This window comes from Lagopus leucura, unplaced genomic scaffold, assembly GCF_019238085.1.
Source record: "Lagopus leucura isolate 7727_CA_CO unplaced genomic scaffold, USGS_WTPT01 Super-Scaffold_100019, whole genome shotgun sequence".
Taxonomy (NCBI): Eukaryota; Metazoa; Chordata; class Aves; order Galliformes; family Phasianidae; genus Lagopus; species Lagopus leucura.
Genome location: NW_024962273.1, coordinates 8443334 through 8456828, shown reverse-complemented (window position 1 = coordinate 8456828; position 13495 = coordinate 8443334). Strand labels below are relative to the sequence as shown.

At 46.0% G+C, this 13495-nt stretch overlaps 1 protein-coding gene across 1 annotated transcript in view; it reads right to left on the bottom strand.

Moving 5' to 3' along the window:
* The window catches only part of ESYT3 (extended synaptotagmin 3), a 28953-nt gene extending 15989 nt beyond the window's left edge, over positions 1-12964 (bottom strand). The window contains exons 1-7 of the mRNA XM_042877870.1: positions 12698-12964; positions 8302-8343; positions 7323-7457; positions 6713-6789; positions 1620-1686; positions 1009-1098; positions 160-215 (exon numbers count right to left, since the gene is read on the bottom strand). Coding sequence (XP_042733804.1) covers positions 160-215; positions 1009-1098; positions 1620-1686; positions 6713-6789; positions 7323-7457; positions 8302-8343; positions 12698-12964 — 734 coding nt within the window. The remainder of the gene's footprint in view (positions 1-159; positions 216-1008; positions 1099-1619; positions 1687-6712; positions 6790-7322; positions 7458-8301; positions 8344-12697) is intronic.
* Positions 12965-13495: the final 531 nt, after the last annotated feature.

Here is a 13495-nt window from a genome sequence, read left to right as displayed (position 1 = left end):
GGTTTGCCAACCCCACAGCCAGATAGGATGATGGCATATCAGCATAACAACTTCTACATATCGCTCTTGAGAATAACTTCTGGTGATTGCTGGAAAAAGTTTTCCCAGTTCCCAAACCCTTTTCAAAAAGGAATAAAATGAAACAAAACAGACACTCACTTAATTCCTGGGACATCCAGGAGGTTGCTCATTCCTGCCCAGTTGAATTCCAAGTGCTACAACAAAGGCAGAGAAATGATACAGGACCATTAAAAGTTATTTCAGGACAAATGCTGACTTTAAAGGAGAAGCAAATGCTTCTAAAACAGAGCTGACTGTTTAAAAAAGACCGTACCTGCACTAGTAAATGACTGTATTTATACATTAAAATCAACAGCTGATAGCAATTCCCTCACCTGTCCTACCTGAAATTAAGGGATCACTGGGGCTTATCCTGCAAGCAAGGAGAACACAGCAGTCAGCCCTTGGCAGTGGCCATTGGCAGATGCCCCAAGGTCATGCATAGTAAATCCGGCAGCTCTCCCTAGACTTTGAAGTTGTTTCCTCACTCTTTCACTTGGAGGTTGGCCTGTGCTCTCAGGCAGGGGGATTTACAAACACAGATTTCAGGAATCTCTTGTTTATTGTATGAAGAGAAATTAAGTTTTTCATGAATGAAAACAATGCTACTACACATAAAATTCATGACTGGAATGATTTAAAATACATCTAAAAGCCTATGAAATGGCTCCTGTGCTGTTACCATTGTAAATTCCTCCCCTTCTCAGACGGAAGCAAACAACTCTTCAGGCATTACTGCAAGAGAGTGAGACAAACACATTTCCTTCCCCTTGGAATTGAAGATGAGCATTTAGTAATCAGAAGTTTGCTGTTCAAACACCTGCACTGCAAGATATTCAGAGTTATGCAGGCTGGGTTACCAGCCATGGCATTCACTACAGACCATCCATATATTAAAACTGTCCCAGAGCCAAGAAGGCTGCAGAGCACAGTTCCCTTCTGACTCACCGGTTTCTGCATAAAAAACAAGGTCACTGCTCCAATGAAAGGGGCATCAGTGAGAAGAGGTTCCAGTATCACTCGCAAAGTCCCATACAACTGCAAATACAACAGATCAAGGAAAACCCTTTAAAGATATGCTCAGGTACAGTTTCAAAACTCAGTTTTTCAATGAAGTAAATGTATTTTAAAATCCCACTTCAAATAACTTCAAATTACTTAGAATTTAACAGCAATAACCTCCTTTCCCCCCAGACTATTGTTACTGTTACCAGGTGATGTTTTCTAATTTCACAGAGTCTCTCTGCCATCCTGACTGCCATGTAATGCTGTCCTACTGCTTTCAATACTATAAGAACAGGCTGTAGGTCTAATAGAAAACACTCACAACTGCTCCAACAGAACTTTCTCTTTTGAAGTTCTCTACCAACATGCGGCTCCTCCAAACTCCAGTGGCAGAAGCTGGCCCACATGAGCTTGATGCTCTAGCACTGAACCTGTCTAAGACTAAGAAGCTTAAAATAATATTTAGGTGCTCTGCAAGGAAGACATTATTTCCGAAGCCAAAATACAAGGAGATAAAACCATCCATCCCAAGCCAGGAGCAGCACTGCACTCACCTGTACACCTTTCACCCCAAGATTAAATTTCGATATGTCCATGTGAATCTCGCAGTCTCCTACATAACTGAAAGAAAGTTCTCACATTATTCCACAGTTTGCAATAGTTGAGCGAGCAAATTTGGGCTGTACAGAGTAGAAAGGAGCTTGACAATTGCAACATGACACCCCAGGCAGAGAAACTGAAAAGCAACTGAAAAGGTTAAGTTGAGCACATTAAGCAAGGGTAAGATCCTCACAAAAGAAACCCTGCGGTCAGCTAGGATATTGATTGCCTGCAAAATGTCAAAGCGTTTGACATTTGTATTTCAAGGTTACTATCTCATTCTTAAGAATGGCAGTTGGTTGGGGCAGCTTGCTGTTAGCAGGGAAACAACTGGCTCACTGGAAATTCAAAGCCATGGCAATAGCCCTCTTGCTCCGCTGATCCCATAGCACAGTGTGGTGACCCATCTCCTCAGTCATCTTACCATCACCAATGGGTGCTGGATTTTATACTTCACCCTTGCCCACAGCCAAAAAGCCCATCTGAAGGACATATGCATCACTAAAAATAATATGGTTTCCCTGAAGCTGAATTAAAAATCAATGATTTACAATGAGATCTTAGTCATGGAGAACATCAGGCCTTAAATAAAATGAATGCCAAGAATGGCACTTTCACAATTTAGAAATCACCTTAGACTTTAAAGTACAAACATCATCTCACGCTAAAAGCAGTAGCCACTCCCCTGAGGCAGAACCCACTGATTTGTTGATGCCTCTGGCAGAAAACAATTAAGAGCTACCAAGTTCCCTCCCAGTTCTCCGAGAAATAGCTCTTTTTGGGTGCAGACACACAAACATACTGCAGGCAAAGCAGAATGGAAGGTACCAAAGCAAGGTGAGCGTGCATTGCTTGCTCCCCTATGCTTACCTCCAGCCCACAATCAAAGGAAGATTTGTTTTTGCTCTGACCACAGGCAGATGCACAAACAGCGAAGTTACCATTAATTCACACTGCAATTTGCACATAGACAGATTACTTCCATCCCCCCAAAATAAAAATCTTGCCAAGAATGCACGACTTGAATTTGTCTCCATTTCTGCAAACAAAGTTCCTGAATTTTTTTTAAGAGTCATTTTGCAGAATATAGGAAGTTTATAATGCTCAGATTAAATGCCTTTAATGTTAGAGCATTTCTCATTTCTTCAGTGGCCAGCCTCACAGGCCATGTCAAAATTAACACAATCTTCCCTGCAGGCTAGACATGTAATTAAGAAAACTTATTTTAACATGTATTAATCTCTACAATTTTGACATCATCTTACAGTTCATTACACTGGTTGCTAACAGAGCCTTGTCAATATAAAATCTAAATGAGAAGCCAAAACGAGTCCCTTGATTTGCATTAATTAGTCCTAGAGGATTTAATTCAGCTGTTACCAGTGTCCAACACAGCAAACAACACTAGTGGTGTCTCATTTTACAATCCTTATGCCTCTCCACCGTCAAAAACTCTTCCCACCCAGTTCTAGATACCTGCCTTCCCTTGTAACATGTCAATACGTGCAATCTGGTTTTCAAGTCTAGATGTCAAAGCTGCCTTTGCCCCTTTTATCAAAGCCTAAGTCTTTAATCACCCTCAGGTCTGCTTCAAACAGGCACCACTCCCACACTAGGCTGCCCAGTAGGAAGGATGCACTCTACTCATTAGTTCTACTCCTCATTTCCAGTTCAAGTTGCTTATGCTTTCACATGCCCCTCTGCTGTGTAAGCTTGCTGTGCTCTCTGCTCTTCTCCCCTAGACAGAGAATGCCTGAGCTGAGCTGCTGGGCTCCAAGCCTTGATGCTCATATGCACAGAGATGAGCCCCTCTGCTGGCATCCACAGGACCATGCTTTGCCTGCACGTCAGGGGTGGAAAAAGAACTTGTTTCTGTCCTAAATCATATTACTGCACAAGGAAATATGGACAGCACACCTATGCAATGGATGAAGATTGAAGACAAGCTTGTGGAAGCATGCTTATCCATGTCTCACCTGCATCCATCTGGAAAAGCTGGGCCCATAATGTTGAAAATAGAATCGCTGTGGTTGGAAAAGACTTTTAAGATATCTGGTCCAACCATCAACCCATCTTCCCTGTGCCCACTAACCATGTCCCTCAGTGAGATATCTACATGTTTCTTGAACACCTCCAGGGACAGTGATTCCACCACCTTTCTGGGCAGCCCATTCAATGCTAACCACTTCAGTGCCTCTCCTCTTTCAGAGGAGAGATTTTTCCTTATATTCAGCCTGAGATGCAATGGTAATCCCACAGGCTTAAGGCAGGGATGCCACAAGATGTCCCTGCACTGTTACAATTACTGAGTGTGCTGAGATCTCTGGATGCTACCTGACACAAAGGGTTATTTAACACCTGAGCAGGGCAGAGGCCATCCACAACATAACAACACCCGCTATGATGAAGCAGCTCAGCCTTCCCAATTGTGGCCATCCCAATCAGCACTGCAGACAGCGATGAGCCAAACAGCAGATCAAGTTCACGTGGATTCACTAGTGAGGAAACTCCCACAAAATTACACCCATCAAACACCAAGGAGTCATGCTACTAATATGCAGACACGTCAGTTCTGTAATGTTCACTGCAACACAGCAACACTTGTCCGAAACCCAAAAGGGAATTTAGTCTCAGCATTGCAAAGTGCACTACAGCAACACCACAGCAATTACTCCATCCTCCTGAGTTGTTACACCAGGACTCAGCTCTGCGGGCAGATCCAGCCACTTATATCTCACCTTTGCCCTTAGAGGGAAAATGAGAAAGGAAGCAGGGCCAGGTGAGAATAGAGAGCTCTGCTGTTAGCACTGCTCAGAAGGCTTCTCTACATGAAAATGAGGTCACTGATGTATAACTTTATCCCCATGCACCCTTCACCTAGAAAATAATTAAGACAAAGTGCTTTCACTTCATCAGTGGGAAGTCATAATTTAATTTTAATTTTAATTATTGAGCTGGGAGCATTGATTAAGAAAAATTGTGATGCCTCCCGTCAAATATTAATTGGGAAGAGAGCAGCAAAAAAGAACCGTCACCAGCAAAACTGGCTGCCTGAACAAATACAAATCCATGAGATAATCTACAGGTGTCTGAGATCACTAATGAGTTGGTCAGACACATTTCCACATCAGTACAGATAACACTCATCTATTTAGATTGTGAGCATCCACGCTGTTCCTGCTTTTGTTGAGGCTTATTTCCAATCTGAGCAGTAGCCACAGCAACATGTGGAAATCCTCATGGAACCCTCTTACACAGTCATCAGCTCTCTGTGAGCAGCCACAGAGACAAGACTGCACAGACACACGTGCCAGGCAGCTGTGGGTATAATCAGCCACCCAAACCTGACTCACCAGCATGCAAGGAGGGGTAGCTCAAGTCCATCTCCTCTAACCAGCTCTTCTCCCAGCACCAGCTGCATTAGCGCAGACACACAAAGCTATTCACATACCTAAGAGAGACTGTTCTGCAATGGGAGTTTGCCTCACTCCGGAAAAGTAGAGGTTGCCCCTTTCTTTGATTAAGGAAAGGTGAAAAAAAAAGAAGAGAAGAAAAAAGAAAAACACACCCCAAACTTGTTCCTTTAGCAACCTGGAAAAAAGCAGGTAAATAACCATCACTGCCCATGGATTTGCTTCTTACCATTCCTGCAAGTGATGCACTATCTCCTGCAGCAACTGGACAATGCATAGTACCTTGGTCACTTGCAGAAGCTGAAGTCAGAATATTAACATAGGAGAAACAAGGTTCTCAGAACAGCCTAGGAGAAGAGTTCCCCATCAGAGAGACAAGGCATGCTGAAGGCTCTTGTGTGAATACACGAAATACCTGGGTTATCAGATGACAGTTCAAGCTAAATTACTGTCACAAGGAGGAACAGAAGCGAGAGGCCAGTCTGGAGATGCTGATGGGTCTGCCAAAAGGACAGGAATGAGGAGGTGGGGGAATCCCTCTGTAACTCATTGTTAAGGCAGTGAAAATGAGTATGTGGGAGAAGCAGCCTGGAGAAGTAGTTTAATAGAGAACAGTATCTACCTCCCACAGAGCCTTCAAGGCATCAAAACCCTCGACCTCTGTGTGGAAAGCATGATTGATTTGCCACAGGCCCTAAAACTGGTCTGGCTGTTACAAAGAGCACTTTGCAGACTGTGCTGAAGTACAACATGGCTAAAAATGAAATACTTTGTCTTGCAGGGAGAGAGAGTGCCCTGCCAAGGATGGGGATGCTACCATGCCACTGCCTGCTCTGTGCTGCTGCCAAGACAATCTGCAGTTTTACACTGCTTTTTCCTGGTACTACCATGAAGAAAAGCCATTTATATTGGGTGGCCCAATCACCCACCACAGAACCACAGCAGCATTCAAGTGGTAATTCCCCCACTCATTCCATTCTCCAGGCAAAACCAGAGGAGGGTTTAGTTCTGCTCAATGTTAATGAAACACACAAGCTCATTCAAATCAGCCTGGAAGGAATCAACAGATGTTTTATCTAATTTTTTTGTTGCTGTTAATAGAGTTAGAGACAGTTTTCTACTAAAGAACAGTTTTAATTTTAAAAAGAAAAAAAACAAAACACACTGGCTGGCACATGCACATAGTGATTAAAACGAGAGGACTAATTTAGGGGAAAGAATGAAAAAATAAATAGTGCAAGTAGTTCCGCAAGAACTGGAGAGGTTGGATTGAAGAGAAACTACATGGGTGCAACTGACAGAAAAGCAGTTCCAAGACTCAGATTCTTTCTGTTGTGATGGAGAAAACAAGGGACACAACTCCATGTTCATGACAGCAATGGTAGGCCAGCACAGGTAACACCTGTATCTGTGCAGGTGATAGCATGCTCTGACTTAAAGGCTAACGCACAGCATCTCACTTCTGCAAATAACATCCAACTGGGAACTGATTCACTCATATCACTCTAGGCTGATATCAGGCAAGCACCTCCACGCTGATGCTAGAGAACCATGTGTTCAGTCTAGCACGACAAACCACACACATTTTGCTGGATAGACAGTGAATTAAGGCATAATCAATGATGCAATGTTACCATATCTGCAGGTCTAGGATAACTTGTCTTCTGTCAATTTCTTTGGTGTAGACTTTTACTCCGTTGATTCTAGGGCACTAAAACAAAGACAGACGAGATATGATATAGTTATTATCTATTACTTGAAGTCCAAGTGAAGAGTCCTACCCAGTTCACTCAGTTCAACTACAGTAGTGTTCAATAAAGACTTTGAAGAGCTGCATGTAAAGCATGAGTAAGGCGCACAAGTTTTTGTCTTAAAGACCTGATGTGAACAGCCCTCAGATATAGGGCTGGTTGTGAGCGGTTCACATGCTACAAGTCTTAGGAAGCACTGAAACTTCCTTCTATAAGAAATGCAGACATGCCTCTTTTTGCTATTTCCAGATGCATGACATTGACAGTGACAAGAGATGTATGTGTCTCCTCTATCATCTTTCTTTCACTGTGAAGATGCTCAAGTCAACGTGAGGAAGGACAAAGGAGGCAGCAGCATCGTAACAGTGCCACTTATTAAATGCACAGAGCTGTTAAAGAGCTGAACCTCAGAGTCCCAAACAAATGTTCTCCCCTTTTCATCTGAATTTTTCACAGAAACCAAAGGACAAGTGTTGCAAAGCATTCACACTACCTTCTCACCAAACTGGATCTTGGTAAAGGTGCATGTTTTCAGATGTACACTCTTTGCTCTAATTTTTGGTTCCACAACTTCTTTAAATGTTTTTTCCATGATTGTCCCAAAGTATGGCCAAGCCTGTTCAAGGACCTACGGAACAGCAAAAGCAAAACATCTTATATAAAGTGTCATTCGTACATCTTTAGTCGAGAAATAGATGCAGATTACTGAACATGTGACAACTAATGCATGCCTGCCCTTAACAAATAGGAAGTGCACATTTGTGCTCTTAAGCCACTTCTTATGGAAAGATCCATCCCAGCTCTTCAGAAAAAGAAACTGCTTTAGGAAGTGAATACTGAGTTTTCAACCCTATGGAGTCTGTTGACTGCTTCTAATCACATTGGCTGAGCCAGCAAAGCCCAGGGTTAAAGTTTCTAAAGCACAGCAGTCTCTAATTACTGGGAAGTGTCACAAAGTTCCCTGGAGGTTTATTTGAAGAGGAGAGAGTTGAGCTTTTACTTCAAAAGAAAGTTTCTCAAACAAAAACAAGATAGTTACTAAGGTGTAAGTTGAGCTGTTTTGCTTTGTTTTAGAGCCCAGTTCCAGGGAGAGCCAGATTCTAACTGCTGATGGGAGGACCTGCTCTGAGAGCATCACTGGCAAAAAGAAATACATACTACTGCTTTTGCTAAAATAATAGTACAGCCACAAACACATATGTGCATGTGTACACATGTGCACATGGACTTTTGGTTTTAAAATCTCAGAATGAAGCTGTGTGGTCAAATTCATCACATCTGCATCAGCCAGGTGCACACATCTGGCTCTCACCAAGACTTGTAACAACTCTAGAAGCTCTAAAACTTAAATACAGACGCTGCTGTGACTGAACCTTGTTGTAGTGACTTACTAATCTTCTTAGGCTTAGAGTTTGTGCTGGGATTCAGCTCAGAGCACACAGCCTCACAGACTGGAGTTCAGAGCTCCTCACCTTGTTCAACCACTCCACTCGCTCAACATCAGGGAAATGGACCTGGAGGCAGAGAAAAACAAAGTGAATGCCACATGCAATCTGTTTTGGTATACTGTGTCACATGCCAAAGATACCACAGAGTGTGGTAATCTGAGATCCCTCTGCTCTCACACACAACTTTTACCATTTATTGCTTCTATACAGTAGTAGAAAAACTACTAAATTGTAAAAGGCAAAAGCAGACAGGTGTGTTGATGCACCAGTATGCCTCTGGGCATGTTTATGTGATTAAAGCAAGTGTCATATCCTGTTCCTCATGAAGCAGCATTGGATTTCTCACCCCTCTTGGTCATGCAATGGGAAGCCACAAGAAGCTGCTTCCCTTCAAGATGATGAGATGTGAGGGCTCTGTTTCCTGCACGGACTCACCCTGATCAGGACACTGTGCTTTGGAAAACAAGAACCTGTCTAGAAAATTCAACTGATGTCCAATTTGAAAACATGAGCAAAGGTCCACAACTGCCTTACTACTCATCCTTCTGGGTGTAGTATTTTCTGCCAGTGCTGCAGGCTGATGGGTATTTCAGAAGGGAAGGACAGGATGGCAGCTTCTCAGCTCTGCAGACAGACTCCAACAGAAAGGGACTCCTTACACTGTCATCTAGCCTGATGGGCAGGACTACATGTTACCTCCACATACAAGAGCTGTAAGCTACACTCTTCAGTCAAGGGCTTTTTGTATAATTCAGCAGCAGGGACGTTTGGATGAAACAGAAGATATTTGCAGATAATGACAGGACAAGGAGAAATAGTTTTAAACTAACGGAGGCCAGATGTAGCTTTAGATATTAGGAGGAAATTTTTCACTCAGGGTGATGAGGCACAGCTGCCCAAAGGAGCTGTGGGTGCCCCATCCCTGAAGATGATCAAGGCCAGGTTGGATGGGGCCTTGTACAGCCTGAGCTGCTGGGTGGCAACCAGCCCATGGCAGGGAGTTGGCACTGGGTGGGCTCTACAGTCCCCTCCAACCCAACCATTCTGTGATTCTATGATAGGATTTTATGAACTGACAGTAGTTTGCCTTTTTTTCTAGCCTGATGTGTGATTTCAGAACCTGTTTCTCTTGCTCAAATAATGTACCAAATGATCTCCAATTATTCTGTTTAAAAATCAAAGTGATATTGGCATATTGTTTACAAGCAACTTCCTTTGATGCTCTGAACAGCAACTTTTCCATTAAACAAGATGCGAGCTCACTGAAATGTCAGCCTACCCAGCTTTATTTGCATGATAAAGTGAGGATATTGCACCAGAAGGGACAATCAATACTGATAAAACGCAGCTGACATTTCACAAGAAGGAGGGTGATGTGAATCCAGGGACCTACACTTCACCTGCCAGCCCTCCATCTCCCACCAGATGACCCTGTGCCAGCATACACAAATACAGGGTGGCCCAAAGGCAGCTGGTCCCCAACTCCAATGCACTGATAAGCACCACAGTGTTCTGCAGCATCTGCAGGACTGTCCTGGATCAGTCACGGGCAGAGCAAAGCAGAGATGGAAGTGGTGTGGCAAGCTGTCCTTCAAACAGCCTTCCAGACAGAAGAGGGGATGTGACCCAAAAGAAAGAATAGACCAGGACTCAGACACCACTTAGGCCTCCAGATCTCAGTAAGGAAGTCACAGCCCACCTGTGAGACCCATACCATTAAATGGAGTACAATACGAACCCCTACACTTTGCTAGAATTATTCACTGGAGCCAGAGCTACCAGAGGTGCAGCTGTAAAAAGTATCCAAGAAGTGAGGCCAGTGGCCATTAGGCTGGAGCAGTACCCAGGAGCACCAACCATGAGATGGATGTTCCAGCCGGACTCACCTTAAAATAAAGCAAAACAAAAGTAACTGAGCTATAGACATCTAAACTGAACAGCCCAGGGCAAACCCCAAACAGCAGCCACCACGAGTCACCTGTGTCATACCTGTGTCACACCCCAGATCACTGCAGCAGGACTGATGATCTTTAAGGTCCCTTCCAGCCTAGGCTATTCTATGGTTCTATGATCAGGGTCGTGTTCCCAAGCTTGCCATGGTACAGCATGGATAAGAGAAGCAAAAAGTACTTCTTGCCAAGCCCAGAACCAGCCACCAAGAGCTGCCAAGTTCACATGGTCCCAAAATAAACCTTACTCCATAACCTTGGGTAAGCATGCTATCAAAAATCAGTTTTCCTCACCTACAAAAGCAGGCATGCTACTTGCCAATATTTCAGGAATGCTTCAAAAATTACTTAGCGTTTGAAAAGAACTTTGAAGATCAAAAATAGGAGGTGAGGGCCGATTACCAGCAAGTAAGAGAAGTGTAGGTTTCTGCAAGGCTCCACCTTGCCCTGGAGCAGGCCACACCAACCATCACAGCAATAGCAAAACTCAGGTGAGACACAACAGCACCATTCAAATGCAACACAGGAATGTATCCAAAGGGGTTGCTTGTCTTTTGTTGTTTCCTTTGTTTGTTTGTTTTTAAGGAGATGGGTTTCTCAGCTTCCAGTGCAGGGGTGAAGAAAGAACGCCTAAAGAAGCCTTTTGCACGAGGAAGGAATTGGCAGACCATGCTTTAGAAAAAGGCTATTCTTTACCTCTAATATCAACAACTTCTCACGCAAGCGGTTTGACATCTCGATGTACTGGGACCAGACTGCTGAACACAAGCCAATTTCCAACCTGATTTCCTGTGGAAGCACAGTCTGCCCACGTAAGTGTATAGCACAGGAATGCTTCCACTCCAAACTCACCATCTGCTTTCAGCCAAGGTACTGGTTTTTGGAAAATAACCCTGCAAATTCCCTGGAACAGATGGTTGAGTAGATGAGGGAAACCCTCCTCATGTCTCCTCCAAAGGGAAGGCTGTGATACAAACACATCTCCTAAAAACTGATCCCAATGCTGCACAGAGCTTGAGCCTGCACTGCTCTTGCAAAGTACAGTTTTTAACTAAGTGGAATCATAGAGTCACAGAGCCGTTTGAGTTGAAGGGACCTTTAAAGGCCATCTGGTCCAAATCCCCTGCAATAAGCAGGGACACCTACAGCTCCATCAGGTGCTCAGAACACCGTCCAGCCTGGCCTTGGGCATCTCCAGGCATCCACCACCTCTCTGGAATCAGTCTTAACTCCTCCCCGAATGGATCATCCTCACTGTACAATGGGGCACCCAAGAGGACAGCTATTTACCCATCCCCTGTCCCCTAAGATGCTGCCAACGTTCCACACCAGCAGTGTCTTTTCTAAGATTATGCTGCAGCTCCAATTCGCGCTCCCACCTGAGTTTTATTCCAGCTCCCACCTCTGCACGTCAGGAGAGAAGAACAGATGGGACATTTTTAGAGCTGTTACAATTGAATGCTTTAGGGCAAAATGAAAGATTAAAAAAAAAAAAAGATGACACCACAGACAATGAGCTGAATAGGCAGCAGGTGAGGAACAGCCTTCAGGACTGACACGGGGTGAAAGAAGCAGAAAATCGAACTGAGGGAGGGAACAGAAGGAAAATTGAAAGTGAAATATAAAAAAAGCACCGAGTTTAAGCTCACTATGCAAGCAAACGCCAAACTGAGCAGAACTTATCAACGACGAAAAGCAAAAGGAGGAGATGCGGCAACGCTGATAAATGCCAAAACCAACACACTGCGCTCTGCTGCTCCGGAGGGCTTTAAGCACTGTGGATGCGAACCAGCAGAGCTTTCATGCCAGACGGGCTCCTGCGGCTGGTGGGAAACAGCCCCTTCTGGGAGCGGGAGGAACTCAGCTGGGAGCTCCATCCCACGGGCGCGCAGCTGCCGGCTGCAGGAAGGCGCACCGAGGGCTGCAGGCTGCGCAAAGCTCCTCGCTGACCATCAGTGCTTTCACGGAGCGCTCCGACAGATGCAGCTCTTTCATACTCTCTCCCTGTTTCCCTACTAGTCCCCGGCACGTTTATGAACGCTGAGCAAATGGCTAAGAGACACGGTCGATCCTTTTCCTATTAGGCAGCAGGGCACCGAGCAGCCGGCCAGCGGTACTGCACGGAAAGCACTGTCAGGCTGTCACACTCACTCGCGTTAAAGCCTAGAGGACGGCCAACAACGAGGAACAAGCCAGGGGCTGCTTCTCCGCACCACCAAGAAAGGCAGAGTGTGTTGTGCTCGTAGATATACTTATTACTTCTTTCCAAACGGCAGGAGAGAGAAAGGAAAGGTAGAAAACTAAAGCATCTAAAGCATCTCCTAATCTACAACAGCCGGAACAGCGCATCTTTGGAGGAAGATTTCTCCGGGATACTACACGAGCGATCGCACAACTTCCAGCTCAGCTCTCCCTTTTCCCAGCTCGGGACTCGGAACCGCGCGACCGTCCCCGCCGCCCGCCCCACTCACCCATGCCGGCAGGTGCCGGGAGGCCAGGCCCCGCCGCACCGCTTCCCGCTCGTCCTCCAGCAGCACCGAGGCGGCCGCCAGCCGCTCGCGCTTCCCCCGCCGGTTGCGCGCCCAACCCAGCGCCAGCGCCAGCCCTAGCAGCAGCCAGCTGCCGCTCAGCCCCAGGTACCCCGCCAGGTACACGGGGCCGAGCCACAGCAGCGCCCAACCCGCGGACGAGAGCAGCGCCCGCTGCGGGGCGGCTGGGCGGGAGGCGGCGGGATCCATGGCTGAGCCCCGGCTCCGCGGGGTCCCTCGGCCGAGTGCGGAGATCCCGCGGCGAAGCGGCGGCTGCCCCCGCCCGGCGGGAGGCGCGTCCCGTGCCGCCTGCTGCCCGCCCGGCCCCTGCGCTGTGCCGCGGGGAGCGCCGCGTTGTGCCGCCCCCTGCCGGGCGCCCCGCGCAGCTGCCCCGAGCCGTTACCGCCGACCTCTTCTCCCACATTGTCGTAACCGCGAGCCGCCGCTGGATGCTCCGTGCGGGAGGCAGCCGTGCTGCGGAGCAACCTGTTGGTTCTGACCTGTTGGTTCTGATGCTGGCAAGGGTCAGAACGCTCCGTGCTCCCTCTCTTTTCGTTCTGATGGAGATGCCGTCAGGGATGTCGCATTTTTAAACACTGAGAATTACGCGTTAGGGAATGTGGTGTCGTTTGGGAACCATCCATCAGCTTTGCACATGCTTTTACTTTCAGGAATAGCGATGCTGTATATTTCTGCACAGGCTCCAGGAGACATTGTAACTGTACAATTCCACATTGTGTT